Raw genomic sequence first — 13,978 nt, 5'->3', positions numbered from 1 at the left:
CCTTTTGGCCCCTCACACATCCCTCCGCATCCGCTCTCAACTCAACCGCCTGCCAAGTCTTCGACGATACCCTCTCGGCCTAACATCTCGGACGTAAGAATATAGCGTGAAAACGTGTCAGCATTCTGTCTCAACGTCACAGCTGCTACTACTGCACATCTCTAAATCACCAATGGCTTATTTCATTGCGTCCCTCTCATACTGCCAATGGAATATATACAAATGTCGCTATACCGATTTATCCTTCCCCTGTCGGCCACATCCGCCGGCCATCACCATCTGATCCCCCAAGGCACGCACCATCGACCCACTACAACGACTCACACCACTCAGAATTGAGAAAAGAAGCTCCAAACCTCCTTGGGCGTGAAGCTCTGTGGTCCAACATCGTTACCCGCATCTCCAGGAAGCGCAACATGGTCACCGTCGAAAGCAGTGTACTGCGTCGGGTACTTGCACCCATCGTACACCGTCTTGATGCGCTGTCTGCTGTTTCTGGCGGGCTCTGGTGCATTCTTCTGTTGGCATCCGTTCAGCCTCACGAAACGGTCCCTGATCTCTCTTCCCATGGCGATGGGTAGGACGCTGTCCTTAACGCCGTGCTGGCCGTAGTACGCAATGGGTGTGTTTCCGCCATTGCAGCCTGAAAGAGTTGCACCAGAGAGGACGGCGATGGCGCGGTACTCGTTTGCACGACTGCAGGCCAGACTGAAGCTCATAGCGCCACCGTAGGAAAAACCGAGAGAGAAACGTTGCGTCTCGTCCACGCATAGATCATCCTCAACTGCCTTTCGGACCGTGTCGAGGAAGGTGATGTCTTCGCCGTTCGTGTTTCCCCACCCCTTGTTGATACCATCGGGTGCGACGAAGATGGCAGTCTCGTTTGCCAAAGCCGCAAGGCCGTAGTATGGCGCGTTACCGCCCGAAACGGATGTCATGTCGCCATTGAGCCAATGGAGACCGAAGATGAACTTGTATGGGTGGGAGTTGTCGTAGTTGTTGGGGATTCGCAACGTCCACTGACGTTGCTTGCCGTTCACCGTAACCCTCTGGACGCCGTTGGTCAGCCTTGGCGCCTTGCCACAGCCCGCTGTGACAGCTGTAGCCTGATCGAGGAGTGCGAGGAACAATAGAGCGCCAAGCGCGAAGAAAGAGGTTGGACGGAACATTGTCATGGAACCCTAGGCTTGAAGGCTGCGATGGCCTTCCTTCGGTCCCGCAGCGGACGCTTAAGTACATTTTCGCATTTCACCTTCAACCTCACCATAAGTCTCATACTTGCGACTTCATCAGTCGATCTCTTGGTATACTACGGAGCTATAACCCATTCCAACTGCCGTACGAGAACACCAAGACTTCTATACAACCTCGAGAGAGTCATTCCCCTTGCTTCTGATTCTACGCCCAATCGATACAGTCCAGGTCGCATTTTCACCGTCTCCTGGCACTTCAAGTATATGATGCCAAGGAGAAGAGACTCGCCAAGAAGAAGAAATCTACGGCACTTGTTCGGAAACTTAACAGGTGACATCCTTCTGTGGAGCACCGCTGCATCATGCAAGGTGACGAGCAGACCCCATGGGGTACACACTTACCTAAGACGCTGCAGAGCGCCGACTTACGCCATCATGTCGCTCGGATATGCTAACCGACTGTTGGACTGCTTGAGAAAATCGTTGCCAGATTCGGAGTCTTGCATGTGTTGCTATTCATGCAGCAATATCTCCACTTTCCGATCCTTCATGAGGTTCGTGGAAGAAAGACTTAAGAGCCGCGGCTGTTTGCACTTGCAGCACCCAAACTTTTACTTTAGCCCCAGAGCTCGATACAACCTTCCCCTTGAGTAGAGTACGCCGTGTCAGGAAACCTGGAGGAGGCCATCACATGCTCAGTTTTGTCCGATTGGTGGCTGTAACATCCGAAGAAGAGACAACAGTTATACTGATTGCAACTCCACAGAAGCTTCCATGATGTTTCAGTCACCCACGACAACTGAAAACTTCCAAAACTCTGACAGTTATGAACACAGTTGTTGAGCTCCCTTCACAAGTTTAGGCACGCTCATCAACCGACGAACATAGCCGGAGCATGTACAGCAACTCCACACCCGACTTACCCGTCGAGACACCGCCAAATCCTGACAAACACTGTATACCCCTCACGGAAAAGACTCATGCAGAGCAGCAGCTGGCAAGCAAGGTGAGGACGTACGACCTTCATCCACCGGCAAAAAAGGCCCCATGGGGAACCGACAAGATGATCGACGGCCCGCCGGGTATAATCCCCACTGCTCGTACCAACGATGAACTACGCATAGCTTCTTGAGGGTAAGCTTTGTCGAAGGTGATGACGCGCATCTGTAGCCGAAGGAAGAGATGAGCCTGTGGCGTCAACGATGAAGTGTAGCTACTTAAGCTGAAGGCACGATCGATCGATTGAACCCCAGCATCAATCAAACGTCTCTCCTGGTACCGCAATTGGAAGGTGTTTCAGGATGTTGTTCAAGATCCTAGCGGCCACAGCGGCCCTAACAAGCACAGCTATAGCCCACCCATACCCACCATCCTGCAACAGCTCCGCCCCGCAACCCTGGGGGTTCTTCACAAACAACACCATCTACCAAACCACCGGCAACGAATCAATCACGTACCCCCGCTACACCGAACTCCAAGATGGAACCATCATAGCCACCGCCTCCCTCTCCGGCCACAACCCAAACTACTTCCCTATCTTCGAGTCGAAAGATGGCGGCGCGTCTTGGGAACATATCTCTGACCTACACGACACGGTCAATGGATGGGGTTTCAGCGCCCAGCCCGCGTTGACCGAATTGACAGAGCCAATGGGTGGCTACGAAGCTGGAACGATTCTGGGTGGAGGAAACAGCTGGAGCAACAACGGAACTCGCATCGACCTCTACGCCAGCACGGATGGAGCGCGGACTTGGGAGTTCGTAAGCCATGTCGCTGAGGGTGGACGCCCGAATACTACGAATGGTGCAGACCCTATTTGGGAACCTTACTTTCTGTGAGTCGCCGCAAATGTTCCCATCCTCAGACGAACACCGATACTAACACCCCACGCAGCCAATACAAAGGCGAACTAATAGCCTACTACTCGGACCAACGCGACCCCCTCCACGGCCAAAAGCTCGCCCACCAAACCTCCTCCGACCTGAAAACCTGGGGCCCCGTCGTCAACGACGTTGTCTACGACGAATACCTCGCGCGCCCTGGCATGACAGTCGTAGCCTACATCCCACCGCTCGACCAATGGATCCTGGTGCACGAACTCCCCGTTGGAAACTCCTCTTCCTACGGCCAAAACTACCCCGTCTACTACGTCATGGCCGATGAGCCCACAAACTTCCGCAACTCCGTCGGTAGACCCATCGTCGTGAACAACAGCACAGTGCCAAACGCATCCCCCTACGTTGTCTGGTCCCCGCTCGGCGGCCCCAACGGCACGATTATAGTGAGTGATGCGGATAGGCGCCAAGTATACACGAATTCCGCGGGCGGTGCGATTGATAAGTGGGAGGAACACATGACGCCTGCTGGTGCGGTATACTCGCGGGCTATTCAGATTTTCGCGAAGAGGCCGAATCATTTGTTGGTCTATGGGGGCGAGACTTATGATGGTAGGGCGGAGGGGTTGCATACGCCGTTTTCGGCAACGGTGGTTAGGCTTGATGAGGTACTTAAGGCACCTGCGACCGAATAAATATGGGATATGGAGGACGCTTGGATTGAGATGTGGAATACTAGGTGGGAAGTATAATATGCATGAAAAAAAATCGACTGTTGACCCATCACCAAGACTTCTTTATGATAGACACCTCAACCTCAATCCTTTTTACTAAAACTTTCAGTATTCCAGCTTCGATATTCTTTCAGTTTAGTGTCTCATCTCTCGAGCAGCTTGAGCATATGCTGAGAGCTGTGTTGCTCATGTAGAATGTGTACGATTAATAAGTACCAGCATCTTCAGTGGTATTGCAGAATAGAACTGACTTGAGATTGATAGAGTACCCCGCGATCGTTTTTCGATGCTGTATAACTCATAGAATCACGCCCTTTAAACATAATGTGTCGATGGAGACTTCCACTATGTCAAGAAGATAGGGAAAAACGTGACACCGCGTGCGGGTCGATCTCCCGCACCACAGTGATGCAATCATGACCTGCATCATTCCCAACCCTCTTCAACGCGTTTGAATCGCGATTCTGCGTGCATACCCCTCAGTCGAACTCAGATTTTCCTTTCATTTGTTCCACTTAATTTCTGGTCTTTTGATTCCGAAATTTCGTTTTCGCCATGTCGCTCAAAATCCCACACGTCACATTGACGCGCTTTGCAACGCGGTGCTCATACCGTGACGTCAGACCGTTTACCCGCTATATCACGACTTCTGCGACGCGAAATTTCCCCTCTTCATTCTCTGCACTTCCAAATCGCATTCAATCAATTGAGCGCACGAAACAAATCACAAATCAAATCCAACCGCAGAATCAACAGCGCAACTACGCAAACATGGCTCCTACCAACAACGCCGAACTCCAGATGGGCCAGGTCTTTGATGTCAAGGACAAGGTCGTTCTCGTTACTGGTGGTGGCTCTGGGATTGGTCTCATGATCACACAGACGCTTGCTGTCAATGGTGCTAAGGTTTACATTGTTGGACGGACGGAGGAGAAGCTCGAGAAGGTTGTTGAGGTGCATGGCCAGAACATTGCAGGACAGGTAAGTCTTCGACACGGTGAATTTATGAGGGATATAATCTAACAGTCGCTAGATCATCCCCATCGTCGGAGACTGCAGCACCAAGGACGGTGTATCGTACGTTGCCAACGATGTTTGATGGAGAACGGAGTACTAATCACCTCACAGCAAGATCAAGAAGGAGATTGAGTCAAAAGAGAAGTGCCTCTGCGTCCTCGGTAAGCTCTCCACCACCCATTACTATCTTGTGCAACGCCAACTAACACCCCCAGTCAACAACGCCGGCATCGCCCCCGGTAAGACCGAAGTAAAAGGCTCCGCCGAAGACCTCGTCTCCAAGCTCTTCGACGGCACAACCGAGCAAGAATGGCTAGACGTCTACCAAACCAACGTCGTCGGCCCCTTCCTCATGTCCACAGCCTTCCTGCCTCTGCTCCAAAAGTCCACCGAGACACACCCCGGCTACTCCGGTACCATCATCAACATCTCCTCCATCTCCGGTCACATCAAGATTTCGCAAGGCCACTTTGCATACAACTCCAGCAAAGGCGCTGCGATACACCTCAACAAGTTGCTCGCGTCTGAGATTGCGAAGAACGGGATCAAGGTTAGAGTTAACTCCATCGCACCCGGTGTGTTCCCTTCGGAGATGACCACCCAGGAGAGCAGGGATGATAACCAGAAGAGTGAGATGCCGAAGGAGCATAAGGAGGGTCTTCCTGCGCAGAGGCCGGGTAAGGATCAGGACATGGCTGCGGCGATTTTGTTTGCTGTTGGCTGTCAGTACCTCAATGGTCAGACTGTCACTGTCGATGGTGGCTACGCGATTCAGGTTGGTAACTAAGCGCGCTTCTTTTGTTACCTTGTTCTTTTCACGATACTTCTACCTTGCTCGAAGATGAGCTTTACGATGTACGATAGTTGACATGTCTACGCTGCATAAGAAATGCATGCATATGGCTTCGCTAGCTGCGACTCAAGACTGCGCGGCCTGTGTGAGACCTGTGAGATACAATGACGAACTTTAGAGGGAACGCGAAGAGGTCATCGCAGTACGACGTTTGAGCTGGCTGCTATAGATCAATCGCTGTCTGGAAACCACAATGGCGATATCGCGCATGACAGTAGTTGGTTCGTCCCATTGATGCCTACTCATTCTTCGTGATGTATGCATACTTCTGAAGCTTTTTCCTGTCTACTCCGTACAGCCATGCTGGATCAACTGGCCATTTCGAGGTCCAGATCCACAAGCCAAGGCGCGTTCCACGGCTTATACGTCACGCTCATAATACTCGCATTAACCATCAAAGTCTCCCGCCCAAACTCAACCGCCGTATCGCTACCCTCGCCGATATCAACAGTAGCCGCCCTCCTCTCCCTAGCCGCATCCTGATCAACATCCACACTCTCCACATCTTCGATATGCTCTTCAATCCTGACATCCAGCCCCCCCTTGTTGTTCCACCGCACTTTCTGCGCGCCCCATCCCTCATGTATATGCCCAAAGCAATGAAGCCGGGGTTTGCAGCGTCGAGCAGCGCGCAGTAGGTGGTCGCAGCCGACGTGCTGTCCTGATGTTGTCGCGTCCATGACGCCCATGGGCGGTCCGTGGGTCATCATGATATCGATGTTGGGAAAGTCTGGGACGGGGTTCTCGGCGATGGGTTTGGCGTTTGGTGTGCATTGATGGGGAGGGTTGTAGCGGTCTTCGTTGCGGAAGTAGGGGAAGGCGTAGTCGCAGAATTCTGGTTGGTAGGGGGACGCGTAGACCTGGGGTTGTTAGCTTCAGATGGAATTGTCGACTGTCTAGCAATGTGCATACCCTCAGGTTGGCCCCGTTTTGAAGCTGGAATGTATGCGTTCCTTCTTCCAGGTACGTTACACCTGCTTTCCGCGCCCGCTCGCCCTTCCACATCTCTCGAGCTTTGGCGGGTAGGTCTTTGTCGTATCTGTCTCCTCTGTGCATGTATTCGCCTTTTCGGGCGTAATACTCCTCATCCAGAGTAATGTCGTGATTTCCAGCTATGACAAGCTTCAAGCCCGCATCTATGCTTTCCAGCATGTCCAGAGTCTTTTCATATTCGTCCAGATGACCGATCATGGTCAGGTCGCCGCAGTGAAGAAGCACATCTGCCGGGGGCAGTGGCGGGCGGAAGGCAGCCTCATCATCTGCGATGTTATCGAGAGGAGTTCTAGTATGCGTATCTGAGATGATGAGGAAGCGTGTCTTGACGCGATTAGGCGTTGTTGATGTTGTTGGTGTTGTCATGGCGGAGGCAGGGAGCTTCATGCTTCAGTCCGCGCGTTGAGGGGTAGCGGGGTTGAGAAGCTGTGACCTCAATAAATCGCGAGTGTCTACAATCAACAAACACACCATGTTTGTAGGCAGCAACATTACCTTCATGAATGGAAGAAACATCCACTATGTCCCATGTCTATTATTAGTGGTGATGCTCAAACACTGCTACCATAACTAGGTACTCTTCGTTTGCCATGGTAGCTACAACTTCGGCTGCGAGATAATACTGCGGCTCGCTGTCAGTCTGTACACGTCTTTGGCTTCTGTGGAGGAGCCTCGTGCAGGATTACTATTCTTTGCTGCACTCGCCAAGGTCGCAGAAAAACGCGATGGCCACGAGTTATGGATACCTATCCTTGCCGGCTACACTTACTACTTCGGGCCTTGCCGACAAGTATCACGCCACTCTCACGAGCTGCCTTGCACCAACCTCAACATAGCCACATGCGCACTGTGCACCGCAAATACTTCTCGACTTTTTCAGCCTCTCTCGTTAAGCCCGGGCTATTCCCCTCGATTGCTACAACAGCGGAGATGCCCGTTGGCGCACGCCGATGCTTAGATATGGTACCATGACAGGTGCTCGGAGAAAACCTCTAACATCATCGGGCAGCACAACCTTGGAAGGATGCAATACCAAGGAGTAAGCGAACTCACTTGTTGTATCTAGATGCAACGCGTTCCATCCGCATGCATCCGGGAATCTACCGTTGGCAAAAATGAGGCTTTAGGGATCTTTTACTGACATTTACCTTGTGATCGGTACCGCAAAACATCTGCTAATAAAGCAAGCCAGTAATCATACCGTGAGAAAGCCATCCGGCATCGCAGATAGTTTATACGATCCGTCCCGAGTTAGCCGCATACAAGCGAAAGCAAATCAGATCCTGCATCATGGCTTTGTTGAGTACATTCTGAGACCGCAATTCGCGGCCTTGCCGGGATCAACAGGGTAAATTAGGTTGTACGCACGTAAACGAACATCGCGGTCTTTGCAATGCGGCTTCAGAGTCATATCGGAAACTCGGGATCGGAGCATGTGCGGAAACCGACTTTCGGCGTAGTGGAGCTCGTCCCGGGACTACACGAGATGCTGCTCCTACCGGACAGTGCCGATGAGGTGCTTATCGTTCGACGTTTGCAGTCATTGTAAAAACTCGACCCTTTGAATGAGTAGCAGACGTTGCAGTGAAACTCGCGGAAGCGGAAGGCTTACTTAGCCGTGCCAATAACGGTTGAGGGTAGGACGGATCCACAACTAACTTGCGATTTTGGGTTTACCGTACAGCTACTGGAAGCATCTTGACTGTACTGAGCCACTACACCGGAACCTGATCAACCTTAGTGGTGGATTCCCAGCAGGTCACGAGGACCTATTACCTACTCTGTTGGGTGTGCAGTTCTCGAATCGTCGATACAATTACGTCCTCGTATTCTTATAATACCAGGCCTTTCGTCATTCCCAGCGACACCGATACATCAACCGCCAAACAGCAACGAACACGTCCACCGATACACGAGTCGACACAGTCTGAATGAACTTCCGGAGGGATGCGCATGGAACCAAGACCGAACGTACCGAACATTCTCCACCTCAGAACACCATGCCGTACACCAACTACTTCGACAATCCTTACCTTGGCGGGCCAGGCCCAGACGACTCGCTGAATACCTTCTTCGACTCCGATACATTCTTCAATCAAACCCTCACATCCGTTCAGAGTGTATCCGGTACGACATCGAAGTCAGAAGAAGATTGCAATGCGACGTTTTTCAGGGCCAGCATATCGACCAGGGACAATAACCAGACTATGACGCAAACATTCAACACCATACACCCCAGTCCATTCGAGCCATACCCGTTCGACTTCACTACAAACACAAGGCCACCACAACCGAACGAACCAGACTGTATCTCCCCCACAAGCACAACGTCGCAACCCTCGTCGCACGGTGGAGACGCGCCGCAACCGCTCATATCGCCATCTCTCTCCCCACACATGCTAAAGCACGAATCCCCATCCTCGCCAACCTCTGCCTCCGAATCATCCACCCCCAAACGCCCCACGAGGAAGCGGGGTCGCCCGAAGATGGACCGCAATACCACCGACAGCCAAGACCTGTCTTCTCCGACTCTAAAGTATCAGCGCTCGAAACGGTTACCGCATAATCAGGTTGAGCGCAAGTATCGAGAGGGGCTCAATTCTGAACTGGAGAGGCTGAGACAGTCGGTGCCGATATTGAGGCAGAGCGAGGAGGCGGGAGTGGTTGGGCAGCCGAAGCCGAGTAAGGCGATGATCTTGGCGAGCGCGATTGAGTATATTCAGAGTATTGAGAAGGAGAGGGATGCGTTGATTGAGGAGAATGATAGGCTACGGCGGGAGCGGTTCGGAGGGCCGACGCAGGGTGATTGGGATGGGATGAACTTGTGAACTTTCTTCACAGGTATTCGTTGGTGGATTCAGGCCTGTCGAAAAGGTCACGGAATGCGGCGGCGCAAGAAATGAGTTTTAGAGAGGGCGTTTGGATCTATCACATGACACAAGGACTGCACTCTCGCAAGTATGACCTTCGATGTTAATCGTTCGCATAGATTGTATATTACGATGGGATTCAGCCACTCTGCTTATGACGGCGTTGTGTTAGCGAAAGATAGCTTGATAAACGTTTAGCTCTCGATTAATAATGTAATAATGAATAGCCTAGCAACGATACATACGCGAAGCTTGTATCACGAGCGTGCAATCGATACAGTAGTAAATATTATAGCTTAATGTCTTCTATGTCGCGTTAAGGGCAATGGTCACTTCGAGTTGCCCGATCTAATCCTGATCCTCTCCGCCTCGCGGGATGCAAGAATCAAGTGAGATGTAGCTACTACGATAATGGTCCTTTGTTTCGTTCACCGCGGGACAGCAAAATCTGTGGCGCATATCACTCACATTTTGTTAAACATAATATAGATAGGAGTATCCATAACCTTAGCCGTTATAGTTAACTTGTGGGTTTGGATACTTAGGCAGCGTGAAGCGTAGATACTATCCTCTCATATTGGGATAAAAAAACTATAAGATAGTCGCAAGGAGAGGACCTACTAGCATACATGCGCGTCAAAGCCAAGTATACCCCGATTTCTCCTTTCTTGGACTTCAACCATCAAAACTGTTTGTCGTCTTCAAAGAGAGCCTTTGGGTAGCATCGTTGGTGCTGTTCTGGTGTTGCAATGCATTCCCTTGCTTCGTTGCGGCGTGGTTCGGCCCACTGCAGTTTTTTTCCTTCTACCCCACTTTGCAGCCCAAGATGTACCACCGACACATCAAAACCAAAAGAGAATCTTTTCGGTACCTTCGTAGTGCTCTTGTGGCACAAATCTGTGTATAGAATCGTCATGATTTTCAAAGTCTCTATCAAATCACCAGATTTCATCAAATCGCCCGGCTAGCTCAATCGGTAGAGCGTGAGACTCTTAGCTTTCACGTCCTAAAGACTCGATTGGTTATCTCAAGGTTGTGGGTTCGACCCCCACGTCGGGCTTTCTTTTTTGTTTGCGTGTGGTACATGTCCTAGGAGGGAGGGGAAGGTATGGTGGTGATGAAGTATGCTTTTTTGGGCTTTTTCGAAAATGATGCACAACTACGAGCACGACACCGACGCAACAACGGCAGAGACATGTCGGACAAACGTAGTACTATGCTAGCTATATGTAGTCGTCGTATTGATTTGCTTTTAGATAATGAGTTCCTTTTTCCGTCTTCCACTAATCTGGTAAGAGCTTATTTTCACTTCATTGAGGATAATCTATTCCCTTGGCCTCTTCGTAGCTTTGACATCAATTCAAGAAGAGCTTTGTGAGGTCTGTCAGGCTTTTTGATCGCTCATAAGTCGTTTCCGTGCATAGTAGCTTCTAGATCAACTGGATGGGCCTGCCGTCCTCACGCAAGGACAGTGGCATCCCACTGCAGTGCGTAGTTGCACGAGAAGGAGCCAGAGTATCAGCTTTTCAGATCGTTACGACGAGACACGAGTTCCTGAAAGATAGTAACATGCATTGGTAGTTGGCAAAGTCAACGGAAAGACAAGACACGAATAAGGTCTAGATACTATGTGGCTTTCGCATATCTTCTATACGTTCTCCTTGTTCGCTTTCGTACATACAAAGAAGGAAGCCTGAGGGATTTGTATCAACGGTGCGCATATGTAAATACGAGTTCAAACTACTTTAGGATGGTATTCTAAGATTGAGGTGTGCGCTACGTAGCATACGCTTCCTTGTGAACCCTACGAGCCAACGTAGGCTCTATTCTTGGCCTATCTCCTCGTACTCGATAGGATCTTGCCTGCATCTGCTCTCCACTTCCGCCAAGGTTCAACTGTCTCACAGTCTCACTTCAGCAAAATGGATCTCTCTCTCTTGCTACGCTGCGTCTGCGCGAGACACAGCGCCTACAATCCGTAGCACCATCCTCAGTGACCATCCCCATCGTCTTGATAGGGCACATCTCCCTCTGCGCATGAATACTCTCCATCACACCAAGACACCTTAGCGAATACGCATGTAAGCTACCGGCATTCTTCTAGCTCCAGACTCTGTTTCAACATCCAAACAAGCCTTTACGCATCTGTAGTGATCAGCAGGCGTACAGTAGGCAGCCAGCAGCTAGCTCAAACCTAGGGCACGCCGCACCGGTTACTGTAGCAGAGCAGCCGGTGGAAGAGCATCTAGTCTGCAACCCACATCAAGCACTATTTGACATGTACTAGTTCCGCTTGCTATTCGGACCGTCTTTTGCTGGAGTCTTTTTGGAATTGTAGGCGTAAGGGAAGGTCTTTATCGGGGTTGGTTACTCCGTAGTAGAGAGAGACGTAGGTGGTTAGGGGGCAACGGGGAAGTTGCGCGGATATCCGTCTTGAGGGATAAGCTAGAGGAAGGTCATCGTGGTCTTCCTATCTCGTAGTAGCGGTGCATGATGCGATGCAAGACACAGCTTCACTCTTCATGAGTACATATCTCGATCGACCCACAGCATCCACTGACACCGGGAAGGCTTCCATCCGCCGAAATGACTCGCATACCGTCCATCTTACCTACCCTATGGTTCAGCCATGTTATAATGGGAAGGCGCATGCACAACATAGCCCTGCCCGCCTATAGCTATGTGAACAGGCATGCAGGTACTCCACAAACCGCCAGTCCGGAGATGCAACCAAAGCGTAGATGCCATAGCGCGCGGATGTAAGTTTGCGCAATATCGCCATGCGTGAAGCCAAGAGTCTGGAGTGCAGCACGCGCTGCCTATATGTGATGACACACGAGCAGCAAAAACGCGAGAGAGGTCCGACCGCGCATGATGCGTTTGCAGCGGACCCAGCGATCAGAGTCTTTGAGTTGCTTGCCTAATGCCGGTCGTGTGTGCTGTTCATCTATACGTTCGATTGGGTCGTAGCTCGGAAATCCTGCCCGGATCGGATGGAAGGATGTTAAAGTGGACTTTAAAAGATGGACGGCTAATGCTGCAGCTGTGGCCTCGCGGCGCGGTGCAGCATGAGCGCATTGCGTGCAAGTCACGCTGCTTTGTTGGTATGCAGTTTAGATTGTTTGACAGTCGTGGTGGTTGGGTCAGAGACGCGAGGGAAAGGCTATTGGGTGGTGTGTGAAAATGTAGTGGCTGCATGCTTTCCGACTCGTTGTATGTCTCGAAAATCCTCTAGGCGTCCATGGCCGCCAGGGTGGTTGCAGGCGTTTATGCTTGATGTTCGCAAAGGAGGCCTGGATCGTCGAAACCGCGTCAAAACCCAGCGGAACGGGAGGTACGGTGCGCGCTCAATGACTGACAGGAAGCACGGATAGGCGGATCTGACAGGGTTCAGTTCCGCGGCCTTACACGCGTGAATTTTCCATGAGTAACAGGCCAGTGACTCTTGCGGTTGGGTATGCGTCAGTCGAGCGATGGGGAAGGTAGCGTTCCCAACCTTGCGTGCATGTTCCTTCAGCTTTGCCCTGCAGACGCGCACGAACGCGATTGCGACACTCGTTGCAACCTTCCGTTGCAGGGGTTAGATGCCGATAACTGTCATACGGCAACGGCCGGCTTTTGCGACGCTAAGAAGCTGGCAATCGTGGTGGATTGTGATGAAAACAAGCTGGTGTGCAGACCGATGATGATGATGCTGAGGATCTGGGTGGATACAGTACTACTGCCGGAAGACATCCCGCCAGCACGCCTAACTGTGACAGGACAAACCTCTTGTGCCCCAGTATCCTGCATGGGAGAAATGCGCGATTGGATGCCTAGACACGCCTCTGAATCCTTCGAGAAACCCTGAACTTGTGTCACCAAATGATGTAACATCGTGCTGCCAGTATGTCGTTCGAGCATAGGGCTGCAGTGGCTTGCGCGTCCATGTGTGTAACTTTGAATGTCTGCGCGCATGAAGTTTGCGGCTGCCGAGTGGTTCGAGAGTGTCGCTGAAACTTGTAAACGTGGTGACCACCAGCTCGTGTACGTAACTACGCTGAATTCGACTAACGTGGTCGTTGCGAACTAGCGATTTTTACGCACGCCTCTCCACAGAGACCCTTGAGCCCATGCAGTAGCCGCTGCTGGGAATAAGCAGAAAAACGCACCTCTTCACATCGTGTCCACGCGCTGAACCCACATTCTCTTTGTTCGATTTAGTCCGTACAGGCACACCTCCACATTTGTGGTAAGAGCGCCGAGAGGATTAACAACCGAGGCTTTGGCCCATGATTCAGCCAAGTGCGATCAGCAAGAACATGGTCGGAAAAGATCAAGGGTCATTCCGGAGCAAACGTCGACGGGCCTCCTACCCGGCTGTGTGGTAGCGGGGAAAAAGTCGAGTCCTGGTCCAGCAAAACTGGGAGCCAAAGGCAAAAGCAATTTCCGTTCCCTCCGCAGCCATTGTCTCATGGTCCGGAATTGAAGGAGGATTAATCAC

At 51.4% G+C, this 13,978-nt stretch overlaps 5 protein-coding genes and 1 non-coding gene across 6 annotated transcripts; 4 read left to right on the top strand and 2 right to left on the bottom strand.

Moving 5' to 3' along the window:
- Positions 1 to 329: 329 nt before the first annotated feature.
- On the bottom strand, positions 330 to 1,169 carry J4E90_007028 (uncharacterized protein; the record flags this gene model as incomplete). Its single annotated transcript, XM_051436569.1, has 1 exon — positions 330 to 1,169. The coding sequence occupies one exon, from the start codon at positions 1,167 to 1,169 to the stop codon at positions 330 to 332; it is 840 nt and encodes a 279-aa protein (XP_051289315.1).
- A 1,325-nt stretch (positions 1,170 to 2,494) lies between these two features.
- On the top strand, positions 2,495 to 3,723 carry J4E90_007027 (uncharacterized protein; the record flags this gene model as incomplete). The annotated part of the gene is made up of 2 exons (XM_051436568.1): positions 2,495 to 3,027; positions 3,087 to 3,723. 2 exons carry the CDS (start codon positions 2,495 to 2,497, stop codon positions 3,721 to 3,723), a joined length of 1,170 nt encoding a protein of 389 aa, XP_051289314.1.
- An 810-nt stretch (positions 3,724 to 4,533) lies between these two features.
- Positions 4,534 to 5,566, top strand: J4E90_007026 (uncharacterized protein; the record flags this gene model as incomplete). Its single annotated transcript, XM_051436567.1, has 4 exons — positions 4,534 to 4,743; positions 4,796 to 4,839; positions 4,891 to 4,940; positions 4,995 to 5,566. The coding sequence occupies 4 exons, from the start codon at positions 4,534 to 4,536 to the stop codon at positions 5,564 to 5,566; spliced, it is 876 nt and encodes a 291-aa protein (XP_051289313.1).
- Positions 5,567 to 5,940: 374 nt separating this feature from the next.
- On the bottom strand, positions 5,941 to 6,991 carry J4E90_007025 (uncharacterized protein; the record flags this gene model as incomplete). Its single annotated transcript, XM_051436566.1, has 2 exons — positions 5,941 to 6,492; positions 6,545 to 6,991. 2 exons carry the CDS (start codon positions 6,989 to 6,991, stop codon positions 5,941 to 5,943), a joined length of 999 nt encoding a protein of 332 aa, XP_051289312.1.
- Positions 6,992 to 8,556: 1,565 nt separating this feature from the next.
- J4E90_007024 (uncharacterized protein) lies at positions 8,557 to 9,453 on the top strand (the record flags this gene model as incomplete). The annotated part of the gene is made up of 1 exon (XM_051436565.1): positions 8,557 to 9,453. The coding sequence occupies one exon, from the start codon at positions 8,557 to 8,559 to the stop codon at positions 9,451 to 9,453; it is 897 nt and encodes a 298-aa protein (XP_051289311.1).
- Positions 9,454 to 10,453: 1,000 nt separating this feature from the next.
- On the top strand, positions 10,454 to 10,555 carry J4E90_007023. The gene has a single exon. It is a non-coding gene; the product is annotated as a tRNA-Lys (tRNA).
- Positions 10,556 to 13,978: the final 3,423 nt, after the last annotated feature.

The sequence above is a fragment of the Alternaria incomplexa genome (assembly GCF_024043165.1).
Source record: "Alternaria incomplexa strain BMP 0042 chromosome Unknown scaffold_10, whole genome shotgun sequence".
Taxonomy (NCBI): Eukaryota; Fungi; Ascomycota; class Dothideomycetes; order Pleosporales; family Pleosporaceae; genus Alternaria; species Alternaria incomplexa.
The sequence above is the reverse complement of the archived record's forward strand: the minus strand, read 5'-3'. Positions and strand labels throughout refer to the sequence as shown.